The sequence below is a fragment of the Sinocyclocheilus grahami genome, unplaced genomic scaffold (genome assembly GCF_001515645.1).
Source record: "Sinocyclocheilus grahami isolate Dianchi unplaced genomic scaffold, SAMN03320097.WGS_v1.1 scaffold24.1, whole genome shotgun sequence".
NCBI lineage: Eukaryota > Metazoa > Chordata > Actinopteri > Cypriniformes > Cyprinidae > Sinocyclocheilus > Sinocyclocheilus grahami.
This window is the reverse complement of record NW_015505203.1, coordinates 1,179,184-1,195,860: the sequence shown is the minus strand read 5'-3', so window position 1 is coordinate 1,195,860 and position 16,677 is coordinate 1,179,184. Positions and strand designations below refer to the sequence as shown.

Here is a 16,677-nt window from a genome sequence, read left to right as displayed (position 1 = left end):
TTCACCAAAATGATTCGTTCAGTGACCATTTCTTCATATTACATAAATACGCCATCAGCTGGCGAAAAAGAGTGTCTTATCTGTTGTCTTAAGTCAACGAATGTATTCACTTATTATAAAAAACTGATTTGGCTTTATTAAAATGTGTGCATAATCTACTCATTAAATAAATAAAGTCTAAATAAGTTGTTCAGATGACCAAAGCACAAGGTTTTCTTGCATATTTAACATTTTAATTGTTTGGTCAGACATTTAAACATTCATAAATCGGGGATTAAACGTTGAGTTATGTTCTGTATGCTAAATATGAATATATAAACAAGTTTATTTGCACAGTAAGTTACCTATAACTGCGCTTTGCATCCGCTTTCTGCTGATTGCTGATCGAGATTGACATGCTTATTGGCCGACTGACCCGGTACGCTCTCATTCATTTCATTCACGAACGACATGTATCAGTTCGGTCATTTCGTTCACCAAAAGAAATTCGTTCAGTGAAGGGCGTATTCGTTCCCTACATTCAACAAATCACATGCTCCGTGACATCTCATACTCGAAGGCTATTGGCTCGAGGTTTAGTCATTCTTTGACAGGATGAAACAGTCCACAGAGCTACCCGGTTCACTGATCTGCGCATGCGCTGCCAATAGCGCCGCGCTGCTGTGGAGGGAGGAATTTCAGTGAATGAGAAATACGAGTCAATGGATTACGTGAACGAGAACGATTCGTTCACGAACGTAACAACACTATAAACAAGGCATTCGTTGCATCCAGTGGGGACATAATTATGGATTAAATGACTTCTACTGTCTTTTTACGCATTGCGTTGTATCGCGCCGCGTAAACATAAAACCATGTCTGCATTTGTGATCGGAGATATGACAAACAACAAGCGCTACTCTACACCGCCCAAAAACTCGCTTTAAATATATAAAATATAAAAACTATTTAAATATAAAAGACGTACTTGCAGTCTTTGAGTCAGAACAGCCGGCATTGTAGTCTACTTTCCCAGGATCAGGAAACAGTCCTCCATAAAATGAGCTTAACCTGCACACATCCGAATATTTGGGTTGACGTGTTCTGGAACAGTGTTGTAAATACAACTTAACCACTGATTTCTAGTCGTGTCCATTTTTGGAAGGCCAAACAAAGTAGTTTCACTTTCACAACGAAACAGCGTCACACACCGCGGCCTACAGTGAACCGAGGCCAGGGGATAAAGTGAGGGACGGCGGGAGGGTTAGAGTGAGCAGAGGCATTGGCTTGAGAATGGCGCGGCCGGCGATTTCGACGAAGGAGTGTCCGGAAGGACATGTGATGACTCCGGGCTGGACTCTGCTTCGTCCATGGTGAAAGCCGATCGGGTGATCCACAGCGCAAAGTTGAAGTATTTCCTCAGCGACCATCACGGATCAGCCCCAGGCATGACGAAGCAGATATCGTCCTCTTTTGGAAGACCAAACAAAGTAGTTTCGCTTTCACAACGAAGCACACAGCGTCTTTACGACATGGTGGCGGCAATAATACTACAGCGAGAATAAAAGTTACGCCTTCTTTCTTTGTGAGAACATTTGGGCGGCGTTATGCAAATCTTCCCACATAGTGAGGTAGATATGTGGGGGCGTGTTAGAACGAGGCGTTTTAGGTAGGTGTGGCTGACTCTGAACTTTTATAAAGAATATCTCTTTGGATTTGAGACTTTAGTCTTTGCAACTTTACAGATCTTCTTTATGCACCAAGAGCTTGTAACACTCCAAAGAGAAAGGAACAATTTAAAGCACATCATATGACCCCTTAAATAACAGTTTAAATACTGAATCACTACATTGTATTTTCCAGCAACAAGAGGATAAAATCGCTGTTTTTGAAGTAAACTCACTCTAAAATGAGAAACGCACAGACTCGCATACACACAACTTTCATCTCTCGCTCTCGAATTGGCAATATTTGAGAAAAGGGTTTAGCGATTTCTAATTATTGGGGGGACTAGCCCCCCTCAATGTCTACGGTGGTTATCGCCCTGATCAGACATCAAAATATGTTGTGGCACTATCGTGCAGTCTGTAATATGATTTTTTGCAAACATTTCTTTGAGTAACATGACCGTAAATATGAACTCCCGATTGAATGTAACATAAAACAAATGATTACTTTTCGTTAAAATCTTAATAATGCCAAAAAATGCTTACATTTGTGTCTTTTTGTTCTCTCAGGCAGCCATGTTGCCGCTGAAGTCAGTTTACGAGATAATTCATACCCCTTCATTTGAAGTGTGGTCTCGAAAAATCTTAGTTTGAAGGGCTATCTGGCCCTTCCCCTTACCCCTACCCCTCCAACCAAAAGAGAATCGAGACACCCCTACCCCTTCACGTGAATGCACGAAACGGTAGGGGAAAGGGGAAGGGCTAAGGGGTAGAATTGAGATTGGGCCTAAATTAGCAATCTCATTTATAATGTTGTTGATTATATTGCATAATTTCAAAACAGTTAAAGAGCAACAAGGCACTTCATATGTCTTTTGATAATCTTTTCAGGTGTCCATTTATGTGTGTAAATAAATAATCAGTAATAGTATAATATGTTGTATGTAGCGTTGATGTAATATAGACTACATGTATTTTTATATATAGTAATTTGACATTGTTTTTTATTTTGTCCTTATTTTTTCTGGAAGGTCTGTTTATGATGGACAGGAACATGGACTCTTCATGGATAAACTGGAAGGGCGGATCCGCAACCACGACCGCGAAATTGAGAAGATGTGCAACCATCACTTCCAGGGCTTTGTGGACTCCATTACTGAGCTGCTCAAAGTGCGCGGAGAAGCCCAGAAACTCAAGGTGCAGAAAGAGAAAATGAGGGTTTGAGGAAATCCTATAAAACCAGACGGAAGAAAAAAAGAGAAACATTAAAGACCTGAACTAAAAAAAGATTCCAAACACTTGTGTGTAATATGTCAGGAAAAATCCAGACATATATAGTTTGTGTTTCTGTTTTGATCACGCCCGGATAATTGGTTGCTTTGTCTTCCTCAGTGTCAGGTGACCGAGACCAATCAGAAGCTCCAAACTGACGGCAAGGAGGTGTGTGTCCTGCTTGCTTTTAGTCTTTGATTCAGAACTTGTTACATTAAAAGCAAATACATGAATAGCGTTATTAAAATCGGTGGTTGCGTCTCCTGTAGCTCCTGACATCGATGGATGAGCTGAGACAGTGCCGTCTGCAGCAGAGGAATATCGCCACCACCATTGACAAACTCACACACTGCTTACCAGGTACAAACATCAGGCCCCTCTGCCTGAGCTTTTCAAGCATCTTGCTTATCTACTATTTGTTGTATTTACACTAATGTTCAAAATTGTTTTTTTTTTTTAAAGAAATGAATACTTCAGCAAGGCAATTCATACTTCTATTTCATATAAATGCTCTTCTTTGAACTTTCTATTCATTGAAGAATCCTGAAAAAAGGTTTTCCACAAAATTAAGCAGCACTACTGCTTGAGCACCAAATCAGTATATTAGAATGATTTCTGAAGGATTATGGGACCCTGAAGAGTGAAGTAATGGCTGCTGAAAATTCAGCTTTGTTTTGTATTGTAATATTTCAAAATATTATGTTTTCACTGTAAAATTATTATATACATGTACATAGACATATACATAATATAATTGTTGTTTACCACAACATAATTATATTATGTTTCCAATGTAAAGCTTTAGTGAGCATAAGGGACTTTCAAAAACATCCTATCCACCCCAAACTTTTGAACTGTAGTGTATGTTTTTTTTTTAACTGCTTGAAAGCTCACATGCATTCCACTTGCATTTATCTTGCAGTGTTGGAGATGTACAGCAAGCTGCAGGAGCAGATGAGGTCCAAAAGGTATGACATCTGCACACATGCCTTTTTTGTGTAACCTGCAGATGAGCACTAGGTGGCATTAGAGATAAACTTATCAAGGTTGAACTTAAATACACAAGTGTAGTTCAGTGCCCAAAATATTTTAACACCTTTACTTAAAAAAAGCAAATTTGAGAACAGGACATTCCCAGCTGGGAAAGAGAGAGCAAGGTGTTGATGATTTAAACAGACCGTAGATCACTGGACTACTGGAGTATCTCATCCAGTCTGATGTGACTGAAGCAGTGACCAGACAGACACGGAGAGAGAGTTTTTCAGATGTCTGAGATGTCCAAAGCAGCATTTGGCAGCTGTCAGGAGTCAGAGACACAGAGGACACATTTGGATTGGATTTTCTTAGCTTTAGCAGCTGCATACTTTGAACTGTCCTAGCATAATCAGGCATCTTTCTTATGTTTTTATGGTCAAGTATAGTAGACATCTGATAGAAAGATGGAGGGAGTGAAAGGTGGAACCAGGTGGAGACGATACAGGATTTTAACCTGCATCCTCATGAGCACTCAGCTCTTACAGTCGTGGCCAAAAATATTGGCAGTGACACAAATTTTTGTGTTTTACAAAATTTGCTACTTAAGCTGTTGTGGTGTTCATTCACATTGTTACTACAAGTATTGGCAGTGACATAATCTAGAAACAATGTGAATGAACACCACAACAGCTTAAGCAGCAAATTTTGCAAAACACAAAATTTATGTCACTGCCAATACTTTTGGCCACGACTGTATATACAAGCATGTTGCAATCCTCAGGGGTCATCTGTGAAAAATGTGAGAGAGAGAAAGAAAGATTATACACAATATAATATGACTGTTAAAGTTAACTGTAAACATGCTTTTAAATTCAATGGAAAATATTCAGACATTTAATCACTTTAGTAGGGGGTAGAAAAGAGATACACTTAATCCATGAATTAATTTTAATAAATTTTGCATTTTTTTCTTAAAAAAATAGAAGTAGTTCTTTTAATACGTAGTAAAAAATATAGTTGCCTTTATATTTAAAAGGCATATATATATATATAAAAGGGATCATCATATTTGTATATCAAAATTGTAAAAACCCCTGAAAAGATGGTCCACGTAAATTGTGTTTGAAAGTGCCACTCAAAACGTTTTTGAAGCATTGGTTTTAGTGTCTTTTCGTGTCCTCCGTGTGACCTGAGCATCGGCATGGGCCTGCAACTTTTCCATCCTTTTTGGTTTTTATTTATCTCTGCTCTCCTTGTTTCTCCATCTCTCTCTTGTGCTTGGTTTTGCCATTAGCCTGGAGGTAGCAGCAGGGTCGGCCAAGAGAGACGCTCTCCCTGGCGTCGGGTCTGTTGTGTAATGTTGCGTGACTGTGATGCTGTATTGAGTGTGTGTGTGTGCGTGTGTGCAATGAGCATAGCTCATCTCTGAGATCATCTTGATTGGGTTAAATTGTTATCATGCTGAGATCTAAGTCTTTAACCAAAGGTTAAAAACATGTACTGCATGTGCAACGCTCAACAGTAAGGATGGCCTGGGGACAGTTTTGGGTCAGTTTACATGACTGTCATTTGTCCTTCAGTGCAATATTATGTTTGTCGGTCATGTACAATCTGTGTGTTTTTATGCTTAGCAAACTTAAAGGATTGGTTTATTGTAATGTATTGAACTTTTTTCTTGTGGATTTTGCTGATTTAAATGTCACCAAGGTAAAATTATCTATAAATGGCTAATAAAGAATTTGTAGAAATTCTACTTAAAATCATAAATAGAACAAATAAAATATTAAATATTTAATATAAAGAAATATAAAAATATAAAAAAATCGAAATAATATATGTATATTATATATATATTTTTAAAGTATAAACAATCTGAAAAAAAAATTAAGTTTAAAAAATGTAAATAACATTTAAAAAGTAATACTAAATATTTAATGCATATATATATATATATATTGAGCCCTGCATGTGAGGTCATTAGTGGGAAGGGTTTTGAAGTGACAGATATGTGCAATCATTTCTGACCCTGCCGTATTTTCACCCAGATACTACCCAGCACTACGAACACTGGAACAGTTGGAGGAGAGTTGTTTGCCTCAAGCTGGATCATATCGTTTTTGCGGCATCATGTCAGAGAATATCCCACGCCTGCGCACGCACATCAGAGACGTCTCCATGTCTGACCTCAAAGACTTCCTGGAGAGCATCCGCAAGCATTCGGATAAGATCGGAGAGACTGCCATGAAACAGGTGTGTGTGCGCTTGTGTGTGAGAGAGAGAGCGAGAGTGAGTGCTCATGTCTGAGTAATGCCTGGAGGTGTATCAGAACTATTCTTTGACTGCTGCCTCATGTGCTCGCATCTGACCTGACGGCTGGGTTTCAACGTGAAGTCTCTGAGGGAAGGACAGAGTCCTTGTTCTTCGGTAGTTTAACGTGCTTTTCCCCCATTTTTCCTTTCATCTTATCTCTGACCATCTAGTCATCTAGTCTGGAGGAAAAAGAGCTACCAATCTGTTCCGAATCAAAGATCCTTTCAGGTCGCTTTTGTTTATGCCAGAGGAATCGTGGAACACTGTGTATGGACACTACTTCAAGGACAGTGCACGGAGACACGGAGAAGACCCAGGGAACACATATGAGAGAAATTGAGTGGATTTTTCATTGGAATGCAGAAAAGTCCTCTGCTTTCTTTTAAAGTTATTAGACCAAGATGGGGCGAGGAGTGCATTAGAATATGAAATGCCAAATAGACATTAAGATCTCCCAAGCACTATAAAAATCTGGCCTTGCTTTTTCCATTCTCTTTAACATATCTTTCTTTACTTTCTTCCTTATCCTTCTTCACTGAGGAATAAAACTAGCCATGTTAGATGTTATTATGTGAAAGCTCCGTTGGTGGTGGTTTCTGAGGCAGGCATTACTATTGCTAAAGTTATTGCACATGAATGATACTTCAAATCTTGTGGCTCACTGAGAGGAGGTGAAGTAATCATTTTCTAAGCAATCAGACTTTATATTTTTGTTTATTATTATTTTTTTACATTGTTACATATCTTGGTACCAAAATATCATAGAGAAGTTGGCCTCGGAACAATTCCAACAGGGGCCTCGCAATAACTTAAAATGATTCAAAATAAGAATCAAGTTATAAAAAGTATAAAAAGTAATTTCTTATTTCAATTCACTTATTTAATTTTTCTTTCTATGAAGATCCAGGAGTCTCACTGTGAAAAAACCTGCTTTCTAGACCTCGAAAAGTTTTTTTTACTTCATGGGCATTTTTATACATTTTATAAATATACATTTTTCTAGTTATGTCAAGTTCAATTTTATTGGGTAGAAATTTTCAGTAAAAATATATTTACAAATTCTTAATCACAAACAAAACGTTGTGGAGATATTGAATATTGTTGGATAGTAGGGGTCCTTAAAGGGGTCCTATTATGCTCTTTTACAAAGTCTTGATTTTGTTTTGGGGGTGTACTAGAACAGGCTCTCATACTAGGTTGTTCGAAAAACACATTATTTTTCACATGTTTTACATTATTACAACACCTCTCTCCCCAGTCTGGCATGAACGGCTCGAATAGTTCCTGTATCAAATGAAGGACCGCCTTCTGAAATACGAAATGTGCTGTGATTGGTTAGCTGGTCAAGTGTGTTCTGTGATTGGTTAGCTGGGCCAGTGTGTGCTGTGATTGGCAGCACTCGGCGCCTGGTCGAGAAATGACATGCCCCTTACCATAGCCGCCTGCGAGCTTCAGTGTAAATATTGCGTCAAAATCAAATCAGTTTGAGCGCGATTTAAACCTGGATGATTGTAACCACTCTAAGTTAGTCTGCCTTGGGAAAGCTAGCGTGTCTCCGACATAGTGATAACACTCGTTGCCTTCTCTAGTGCAGCTCAAGCAGTTCTCATCCCATTCGTCGATATTTGTGATATCACAAATCCCGGAAAATATGCATTGTAGTCCAAACGAGTCGTTCGTTGTAGTTTTTGAAAAGTGATTTCTGTTAAATAAAATATCTCCTTTTGAAGTGGACTTTGAGCTTTGCAAGTTTGCAGATCTTTTTTATGCGCAAACAGCAACATTACAGACTAGCTAAAGTTGAAAAAGTGAAAAAGCATAATAGGACCCCTTTAAAAGTCAAAGAGATTGAGTACCGCTGCCACTTGTTTAAAACCACTCAGAGACACCTTAGCAACATCTTAGCTTCATCAATGCTAATTTTGCACAGACAGTCGCCACCCTCACATTTTCTTCAGAAAGTTCTCCGCTCCTCTAGTCACTAGCAGTTCCTCTCAATATGAACCGGTTGCTGATCCTAATTATGAAACAGTGGGGAGTAAAAATAGCCAAAAAGATGTCACAAGAGTTCAAATATCCCTCACTGAAAAAGACCAAAGCCAGGAGTGTGTGTGTGTGTGTGTGCATGTGATGCTGTGCTATAACGTGTTGACTTTTTTTGTGTGAAAAAAAAAAAGTGATGTAACTAACCTTTTGTTAGTTACATCACAATACTTTCAAGAACACAAAAGCATTGATTCTTCTGTTCAGCTTTTTTTCAGAATAGTGTAGCTTTTCCAGGTGTAATGCAATGAAACACTACATGGCTGGTTTTTATGTCACGTTTTATTGTGCATGCAGCTTTACAGCCAAGCGAGCTGAGGAGCTCTCCTATTTATTTATTTATTTTTTAAGATTTATTTTTGGCATTTCTGCCTTTTATTTTGATAGGACAGTAAGTTTTTAAAAGAAGGGAAGTGGGAAAAAGAAGGGGAACGGGACTGGGAAAGGTCCACAAGCTGGGGCTCAAACTCGGGACACCCGAAGCGCAGCGGCACTATACAGTATGTCGGTCCAATGCCCATGAGTCTATCACTGCTGACAGTCTTCTGTTTAAGTTTTAATCCTCATTATTTGTGTTGCTGCTTTTATGAATGATCTAATCATGTATTTTTAAATTTAACAGCAGATATTATCCTACCAGCTTTAATTTAGTAATGTAGTTGGCTGCTTTTTGTTTCTGGGACTAGTTTTGTAACTTTTTCGCAATAGAAGCTTTACTGTACTTTAATCATTTCAAATTATGAGAAGCGTGTAGCTTGGAAAGCTAGAGTTTCAAAGTAGCTTCCCCAACACTGGTTTCTGGAAAGTTAATTTTGTCTCTGATGATGTTGCAGAAGAGGGCAAGTTGGAGAATAAAACAATATGTGCATTCATCCAGGTAGGCAGGACTGAGGTACAGTAGATGCGTATTCTTCCAGCAGGTTTTAATGCATTCATGTTCTGACATGTGCAAATGCATGTGGACACCATGAGTTGTAATTAGAGATACCCGTTTGTTCTGTTGCTGGTCTACTTCCAGTAGCCCCAGCTTTTCGTTCCACTTTGTCCCTTTTTCCTCTCTCCTCATCAGCCTGCGTCCTGGTCCATAGTTTGAGCAAACTGTTGGCTCCCAAAGCTCTGGTACTTGGTGAGTTTCTACCGGTCCAATCTGGATGGTGGTGACTGTTTGGTTTGAACTCTCTGATGGTCTGCTCTCTGAGTCTGATCATCTGCTTTGTTTTTCAAAGGGAATTCACGTCTGTTAGTTTGTGTTCTTCCTTTAGTGCCATGTGGCATCATTCTTTGGAGTTTTTTAAAATTCTTTACACATGAAAAATGGTTTATATTTGCATATGAAAGTTGATCTTTAAATTTAAAGCTGACACTTTTTCCCGTTTAGTTTTTGTAAGGATTATTGCAGTAGCTGAATATATATCAGTTCAACATGCCTTATAACAGACCTAAAACAGGAATATAATTGAAGTTGTACTCTTTATGAAGACATTGCATGCTTGTATTCATCAAAAGTAGATAATGTTAGTGTTTCCCGAATCACTCTCTTCTTCACTAATTTGCTCCTGCATTATATCTCCAGTATAGTGAATACAACAAGTGAATACAGTAAAATAACGGTTTTCTATTTTGATTTGTTTATTCATGTGAATTATTTCCTTCTCAGCAAAGCAGAATTTCAGCATGCATGACCCAGCTCTTCAGTGTCACATGATTCTTCAGAAATCATTTTGATATGCTGATTTGGTGTTCAAGACACGTGTCTTACTATGCAAAAAGAAATATTTTCTAACAGTGTAAAAGTATTTACTGTCACTTCTCATCAGGTTCAGGTTCGAATAGTAAAAATTTAAAATTTACTACTTGTATTTTTTGCCATTTTTCAGCCTGCCCACCACATGTGCCTCTAGTTGTTTGGAGTTTGAGACCTCCTGGTGTAGTGGGTCATCTGTGTTCAGCATTGGGATTTATTGAAGCGATGAAGGGAATCACGTAACAGGGTGAAGGGTAGATTGCACAAGATGGAGTCAAATTGGGAACAATCGGTCAATATCCTCCTTTTTTTTTCATAAATTTCTACTGACCGTAACAAAACCCCACAGAGAGCCATGCAGATGCGCAAATAAGTTCTTGTGCCATTTTAAACCATTTACATAAGCTGTAAGGATTAATCCCCGAGTGTAATATTGGTTGGATGCAAGGTGGACGAGATTGCCAAACCGATAATGAAACACACTGCTCCATGTGATTTTGGTTATGTTTTTTCTTGGGTGCCTGTCCTACCCTTCCAGTGGCCTCTGGCTTAGAGCAGCTAATTGTACCGAACAGTGTTCAAACCACTGATCTATAATAGAGAACTGGATTGCTCATGACGTCATGAAAGTGAAGCCGCCGCGCCGCCATATTGGTATTCCCCAGTATTCCCATACATTCCTTTGAATTAATAGGAAAAAGTGTGAATTTAATGAGAAAACATCACCTAACAAGTCAGCGTTTTTAAATCTGATGTATCCCTGTACATTCTTACAATGCAAACACCCTAGGCGTAAACTAGCGGAATTTCCCCTGCTTATTAAAAAGTTACGTTCATTACAGGTCAGTGTTTTAGATGTGACTCAATGGTGCTCTCTGCTGGTAGGGAATAGTAAGATGGCGGCTCGAACACTTCCGGTGGCTTAACTGTCTGTCGGCAGTTTAGAACACAATGAGCGATCCAGTCATTATATATAGATCAGTGGTTCAAACTCTTGAACCACATGCTTTGCAGCATGCACAACAACCCAGGCAAATGCACGCACATACTTGTCAACATCCCCACGTGGTGTCCTCCTAACCATGCGCAGCTGTTCGGGTTCAAAACGTGGTTAACCGCTCTTCCTCCCACCCCAGCGGCCTTCACCATCTCCCATCACGGACTTCCATTTGACCCAGATTCTGCTGACGCTGATGCGATCCATGTTTGACCTGGTCTTGGCCGCCAGCTTCAGCTACTGCTCGAGTCTCTGAGATAAGCCTTGATCCAGGGTACGGCTGGAGCTGATCTTCAGCGACTACCTTTTGGGAACATACTGTTTGAATGAATCTTTCTCCATTGGAGCCTGACTTCGTATCCCCAGGTTTCTCTACTAATAAAAGAGAAACTGCAAAAAACTGCAAACGTAACCTCAAGTATCTGCTTTAGCTGAGAACTTCCAGGTTCAGTCTACATGTCGATTGGCACGTTTTAAGTAACTGTTAATTTAGCACTGGTTATACATTTCTGATCATGCCCAAATATAAAATTAGGTTGTTGTTTCCAGTTCAAAAGTTTGGGCTTGTAAAAAGTTGGTAAGAATTTTTGATGTTTTTGAAAAGAGTCTCTTATGCTCACCAGTGCTGCATTTATTAGTTGAAAAATACAGTAAAAATATTATAACAATTTTAAATAATACTTTTCTAATTTAAAATAGAAATAAAGCTGAATAATAACAGCCATTACTCCAGTCGTCAGTGTCACATAATGTCAGAAATCATTCTAATATACTGATTTGGTGCTCAAGTGACATTTCTAATTATTTCCGATGTCAAAAACAGTTGTGCTACTTAATATTTTTGTAGAAAACATGATTTCAGGTTTCTTTAAAAATAGAAAGTTCCAAAGATGAGTATTTATTTAAATCTATTTTAGGTAAATAAATTCTATTTCATGTATCAGAATATTGTAGTGACTTTGGGATTGTTTTTACTTTGAGCAATAAGTTACCTGCCCAAAACACTATAACAACTGCATAGCAATGTGCTAAATAAACCTCTGAGTACAACCTTAACAAACACACACCAGCACCATGGCATTGTGTCAAGGAGTTTTACATCACTTACTTTTTTCTTCAGAAAGAAACTTGTTCCAATTTATTTCTTGGCTTGTAAACCAACAGAACACCCTTTTTCTGATCTCAACTCACCTTTTTTCCACCAGCAAAGGCTCTCCATCTTGTAGTTCCACTTGCATCCAGTAGGTGGCAGCAGAGTTAATTCCAGATTCTGCCTGTCTCTGCTGCTCTGTAATATCTCCCACAGAAGTGGAATGTTGGTGAAGAGTTAAACCAAAATTCAAACTCCAGTAACCTTTGAACAAAGTGGCCGTCCAGCCAGCACTTGCCAAAGCCTCACATTCCTCCTATTAAAGTTTGTTTTCTTGCATGTCTTTGAGTCCTGTAAGATTTGTCGTCTTGGCGCGTGTTCACGTGCGTGTGTGTTTTGGCTGTAACCTGGCACGTGCTGATTAGAGCAAAGCTATGGAGTTGTTCCTCAAAAGTAAACCGAGTGAACGATAAATCAAGCTCTAATGTCACCTTGCACAAGCTTTCTGTTAACTTGGAGAATCAATCTGTAACACTCTCTTAGGCTTGATTGCTGACACAGACGCTGGCTCCTGGTTCAGACCTGTGACTTCTCCTTGCAAACAGATGTGACTGCTCTGCTTACGAGTTGGCGCTCATTGTGGCCTTTTTGCAGCTTCAGTAGTGGTTTCTGCTGTTAAATACAGGAGGGTGCCGTCGCTCTTTCTCCTTTTTTGTGGGTTTCTGCTCCAGTGGTTTTGTGGTGGAGTGACGTTGGAGACGTTCTGACTGTAGAAGCTAGAGAAGAATGGATTGGTTGCTCTTTGCTGACTGATGAAGAACAGAGCGCCTTTTCCTCCCATCATTTATGTTTCTCTTCTGTTCAGGGGTTTCACTTTTCTTGTTTGACTCTGTATTTGTCCACTTCTTAGTCATTTTTGCCCATCCATCACCGCATATTATGATCACATTGTTAGTGTAGTGTGGAGAAATACTTGAAGTTTCCACGTTCTTCAGGCTGATGTCACAAGACAGATGGCATTGCTACTACCACCGAATACCTTTGGGCAATAAATCGGTTATTTCAGGGCAAGACCCTCAACCTCAAGTGGATCCACTTCCATTTCCACAGCAGAGATGGCTTCTCTTGAGCTTTGGATGGCTCTCCTTCCCTCCTCCCTGCTCCATTCTTCCATCCTCAACTCCAGAGGAGCGAGAAAGCGCGCGAGCGAACCACTAATAACAGAAGGCTATTTGTCTAGGGGCTCTGTGATCCAGACTTGCAGACTGGTTCCTATTCCACTGGAAATTAGGCCCAGTCTCTGAGCCTGTGATTGCTTTAATTCCACTAACAAATGATCTGAAAATAAATATATTGGGAGATCCAGTGCTGTAATAATGGCTCCATTGTAAGCTGTGGAACACAGAGAGTCTGTGTATGTGTGTGGAGTAGTGTAAATAGAAGTGGTTAGTCAAAGATTATGTTATAGACCTCAAGTTTGAATTTGAATCTTCCTTTTCTTTTGAACCCCCCCCACGTCTCTTTTGTTCTTTTGAATCACTTTCATCCCCTTTCTATTCCAGTTATGTTTTATTTAACTCTGTATGTTTCGTCTGTGGGAACACATCTACACATCCACTAGCTTCAGAATGACTGCTAAAATACCCACTTTGTCTTCTGCTTTGTGTTGGTTAGAGGTTGGTTATATCTACTTTGGAAATCATCACCTTGTCAAGCAACATTGTTTTCCACAGGCAATCATATGACTATTCAAAACTGTGGACAGGACTATTAGTAAATCCATGCAAATGTTTGTGATTGAACATTTAACAAAGCTGGAGTGTTCAGTGGGAGACCTGTTGAAAACTGACACACTTAGCAGTAGTTCACATTGTTTTTCTCTAAAGATTTTTTTTTAAATCAAAGAGAAGAGTATTGAGGCTGTGTACTTAACATCTTTTTTGCAGAAATGGACTATACAGCTCATGAAGCATTGCAGATGACGCCTTAAAATGAAAAGACAACCATATAGTACAAAACTATTGATTTATAGTCATTTTAAGTATAAAGTATCATATATTTTTTTTATCGATGATGAAATCAAACTTTTCATTTCGTTTAAAACCAAAACCAAAAATAAAGTTTGGCTAATTAAATTTGGGTAATTGCGTACTTGATGTGCTCTTCAGTGTGTTGTGTTTCCTTCTCGGGTTACAAATTTAACCAGTTGTAGTTCTTTGGCAGTGAACCAACTCTGTTATTTCTGAATAAATTTTACATACTGCTATTCTAGAATCCTTTTTGGTCACAGTGAAGTGCACCCACACTGCTAACATGTTTACTTGTAGCTTATCCACACTATGTGCATAAAATTGACGATTACGCAGTCAAAAAGCATCATTAGAGATGCACTAATTAAACATCATTGTTTAGGACAATTGATACAGCCCTCCAAAACCACTTTGGCTGAAACTGAAAATTCATATTTTCTTTTATTTTTTATTTTTTTTATTTTCAGTTGCTGAAATGTCAGTGCATCACTAGCTTGAGGTTAACTGATGGATTGGTTAAACTTGTTACGTTAACAAAACTACGGTAAAAATGCTGCATACAGTATAAAAATTATAAATACAAATATATAATTTGTTTGAGATTGTAGAGAAATTTCATTTACATTTTTGCAGTGCTTCAGGGAAATTGGAGTTACAAATTACAAATATTTCTGAAGGAAATAAGTTCTCTTCAGATCACATAACAACTAATGGTGTTTTCTGGATGCACATTTCATTTTTCACAAGGAACAGTCTTATTCTCTCATTTTGAATTTTCCATCACTCCATTTACAAAGTTACATTCTTGTTTAAATCCTGAAATTGCAGCTGTGGATAACTAATATGCCTTTCTTTTTTAAATTCAGAAGTTTGGGCCCTTCAGGGGATGCTGAAGGAATTTTTGCAGCATTTCTTTTTTTGTTTTTTATGTTTGCCATCCCGTACCCCATCACTCTGACGCAAATACCTCTACTTAAGATGAGGGGGCTGAACCAGACAAGTGGAAGACAGCAGACAATGAAGCACAATAGATAACACACCACTGTAACATGCTGCTTTTATGGTTTATTAGTAGAATGTAGAATTGTTGGGAAAAAAGTGATGCTCTTCTTTCATTAGAAGATCAGGACCACCTCTGGGCACCACCATACAAACCAAAACATTGAGATATGTGATAAGTATGGACAATAATGAGCTTGAACGTTGGGATGAAATGTTCACATCTCTTCCTTTAATGAAGCCCTTTAATTCTGATGCTCTTAACGGGAAGGAATTCTTGAGTTGCAAAGGCTTCTTCATGTGCCCCCATCCGATACACCCTCGCTATGACGCACATGACTCTACTCGAGATTAAATGGGGACTAGAACTTCAGACATGTCTAAAGAAATAAATGAAGCACAATTCTAAGATGAATACAATGACAACACTCAATCTTTACATAGTCCAATTAGTGCATTTTGACCTTCTCGTTCTCAAAAAGAATAAACAGTGTGGTCTTGACTCCTTTTTGTGGAACCCGCTGAGCAGCTACAACACCCACCTTGCATCCTATTGTCACTGCTTGGTTTCTATTCTGTTGTCCTCATGGTGTTGAAGTTTCCTCTCCATTCACTTTTTCTACGACTCAATTTTTTTTTTTTTTTCAGAAATCATGCTTTTTTTTATTGCACATTCCAAGTAATATCAGTCAAACTACAGTTGGGTTGTTTTGATTAAGTAAGAATAACCTAAACAAATACAGGTAATTTACAAAATTAAAGTTAATTGAAAATATGTTTTTTTTACATATTAATAGTTTGTTTTATAGCAAAATCAGATAACTCCACATTTCATGTTTTAGAGTTACAAAAAAAACACTTGTTTAATCTTTGAAATCTCCTCCGATGACAATGTAGATGCCTGACAAATGTTGTTGTTGTTGTGATCATAAACTGCATGGATGTGATTACACGCAATAGACGGAGCTTTTCCCTCACCATTGTAACGCGCTGCATTTGCAAGGTTCCGTGAAAACGTTTCGCCTTTTATTTTCTGAAGAAGAAGATATCACAGGTTCATCAAGTTCTTCGAAATTATCCATCCTCGATCACTTTTAGTCAGCTTTGACGAAACTCCTCTGACGTGCTAGTCTTTTCAAAGTGAATGTAGCCTTGTCACCTGACCTGAATACAGGCCTTTTATTTTCTGAAGAAGAAGATATCACAGGTTCATCAAGTTCTTCGAAATTATCCATCCTCGATCACTTTTAGTCAGCTTTGACGAAACTCCTCTGACGTGCTAGTCTTTTCAAAGTGAATGTAGCCTTGTCACCTGACCTGAATACAGCGCGCTGATTCGCTAAAATGGACTTATCGGCTTCTGTTCAAAAACAACAAGGGCGCTTGTCGGCTTCTGCAGTAAAACGTGAACTCACGATGCCTTGAAAGTAGACAAACCCGGCTTTTTTGACAACACGTGTTTAGGGTTCAGATCGCGCTATATGTGGAGAATAATGCACCTCAATTAGCTCTTTTTTTTTAAAGTGGCGTGTAACGGTTTTTGCAAATGAACTCTTCTTATATATATATAT

The 16,677-nt window shown here is 38.6% G+C and overlaps 1 protein-coding gene across 2 annotated transcripts in view; it reads left to right on the top strand.

Annotated features, from left to right (window-relative positions):
• Positions 1-16,677, top strand: part of exoc6b (exocyst complex component 6B) — a 113,756-nt gene that overhangs the window by 21,411 nt on the left and 75,668 nt on the right. For both annotated transcript variants that reach the window (XM_016246614.1, XM_016246623.1), the window contains exons 2-6: positions 2,678-2,843; positions 3,039-3,086; positions 3,188-3,278; positions 3,841-3,886; positions 5,939-6,143. In XM_016246614.1, coding sequence (XP_016102100.1) covers positions 2,678-2,843; positions 3,039-3,086; positions 3,188-3,278; positions 3,841-3,886; positions 5,939-6,143 — 556 coding nt within the window. The remainder of the gene's footprint in view (positions 1-2,677; positions 2,844-3,038; positions 3,087-3,187; positions 3,279-3,840; positions 3,887-5,938; positions 6,144-16,677) is intronic.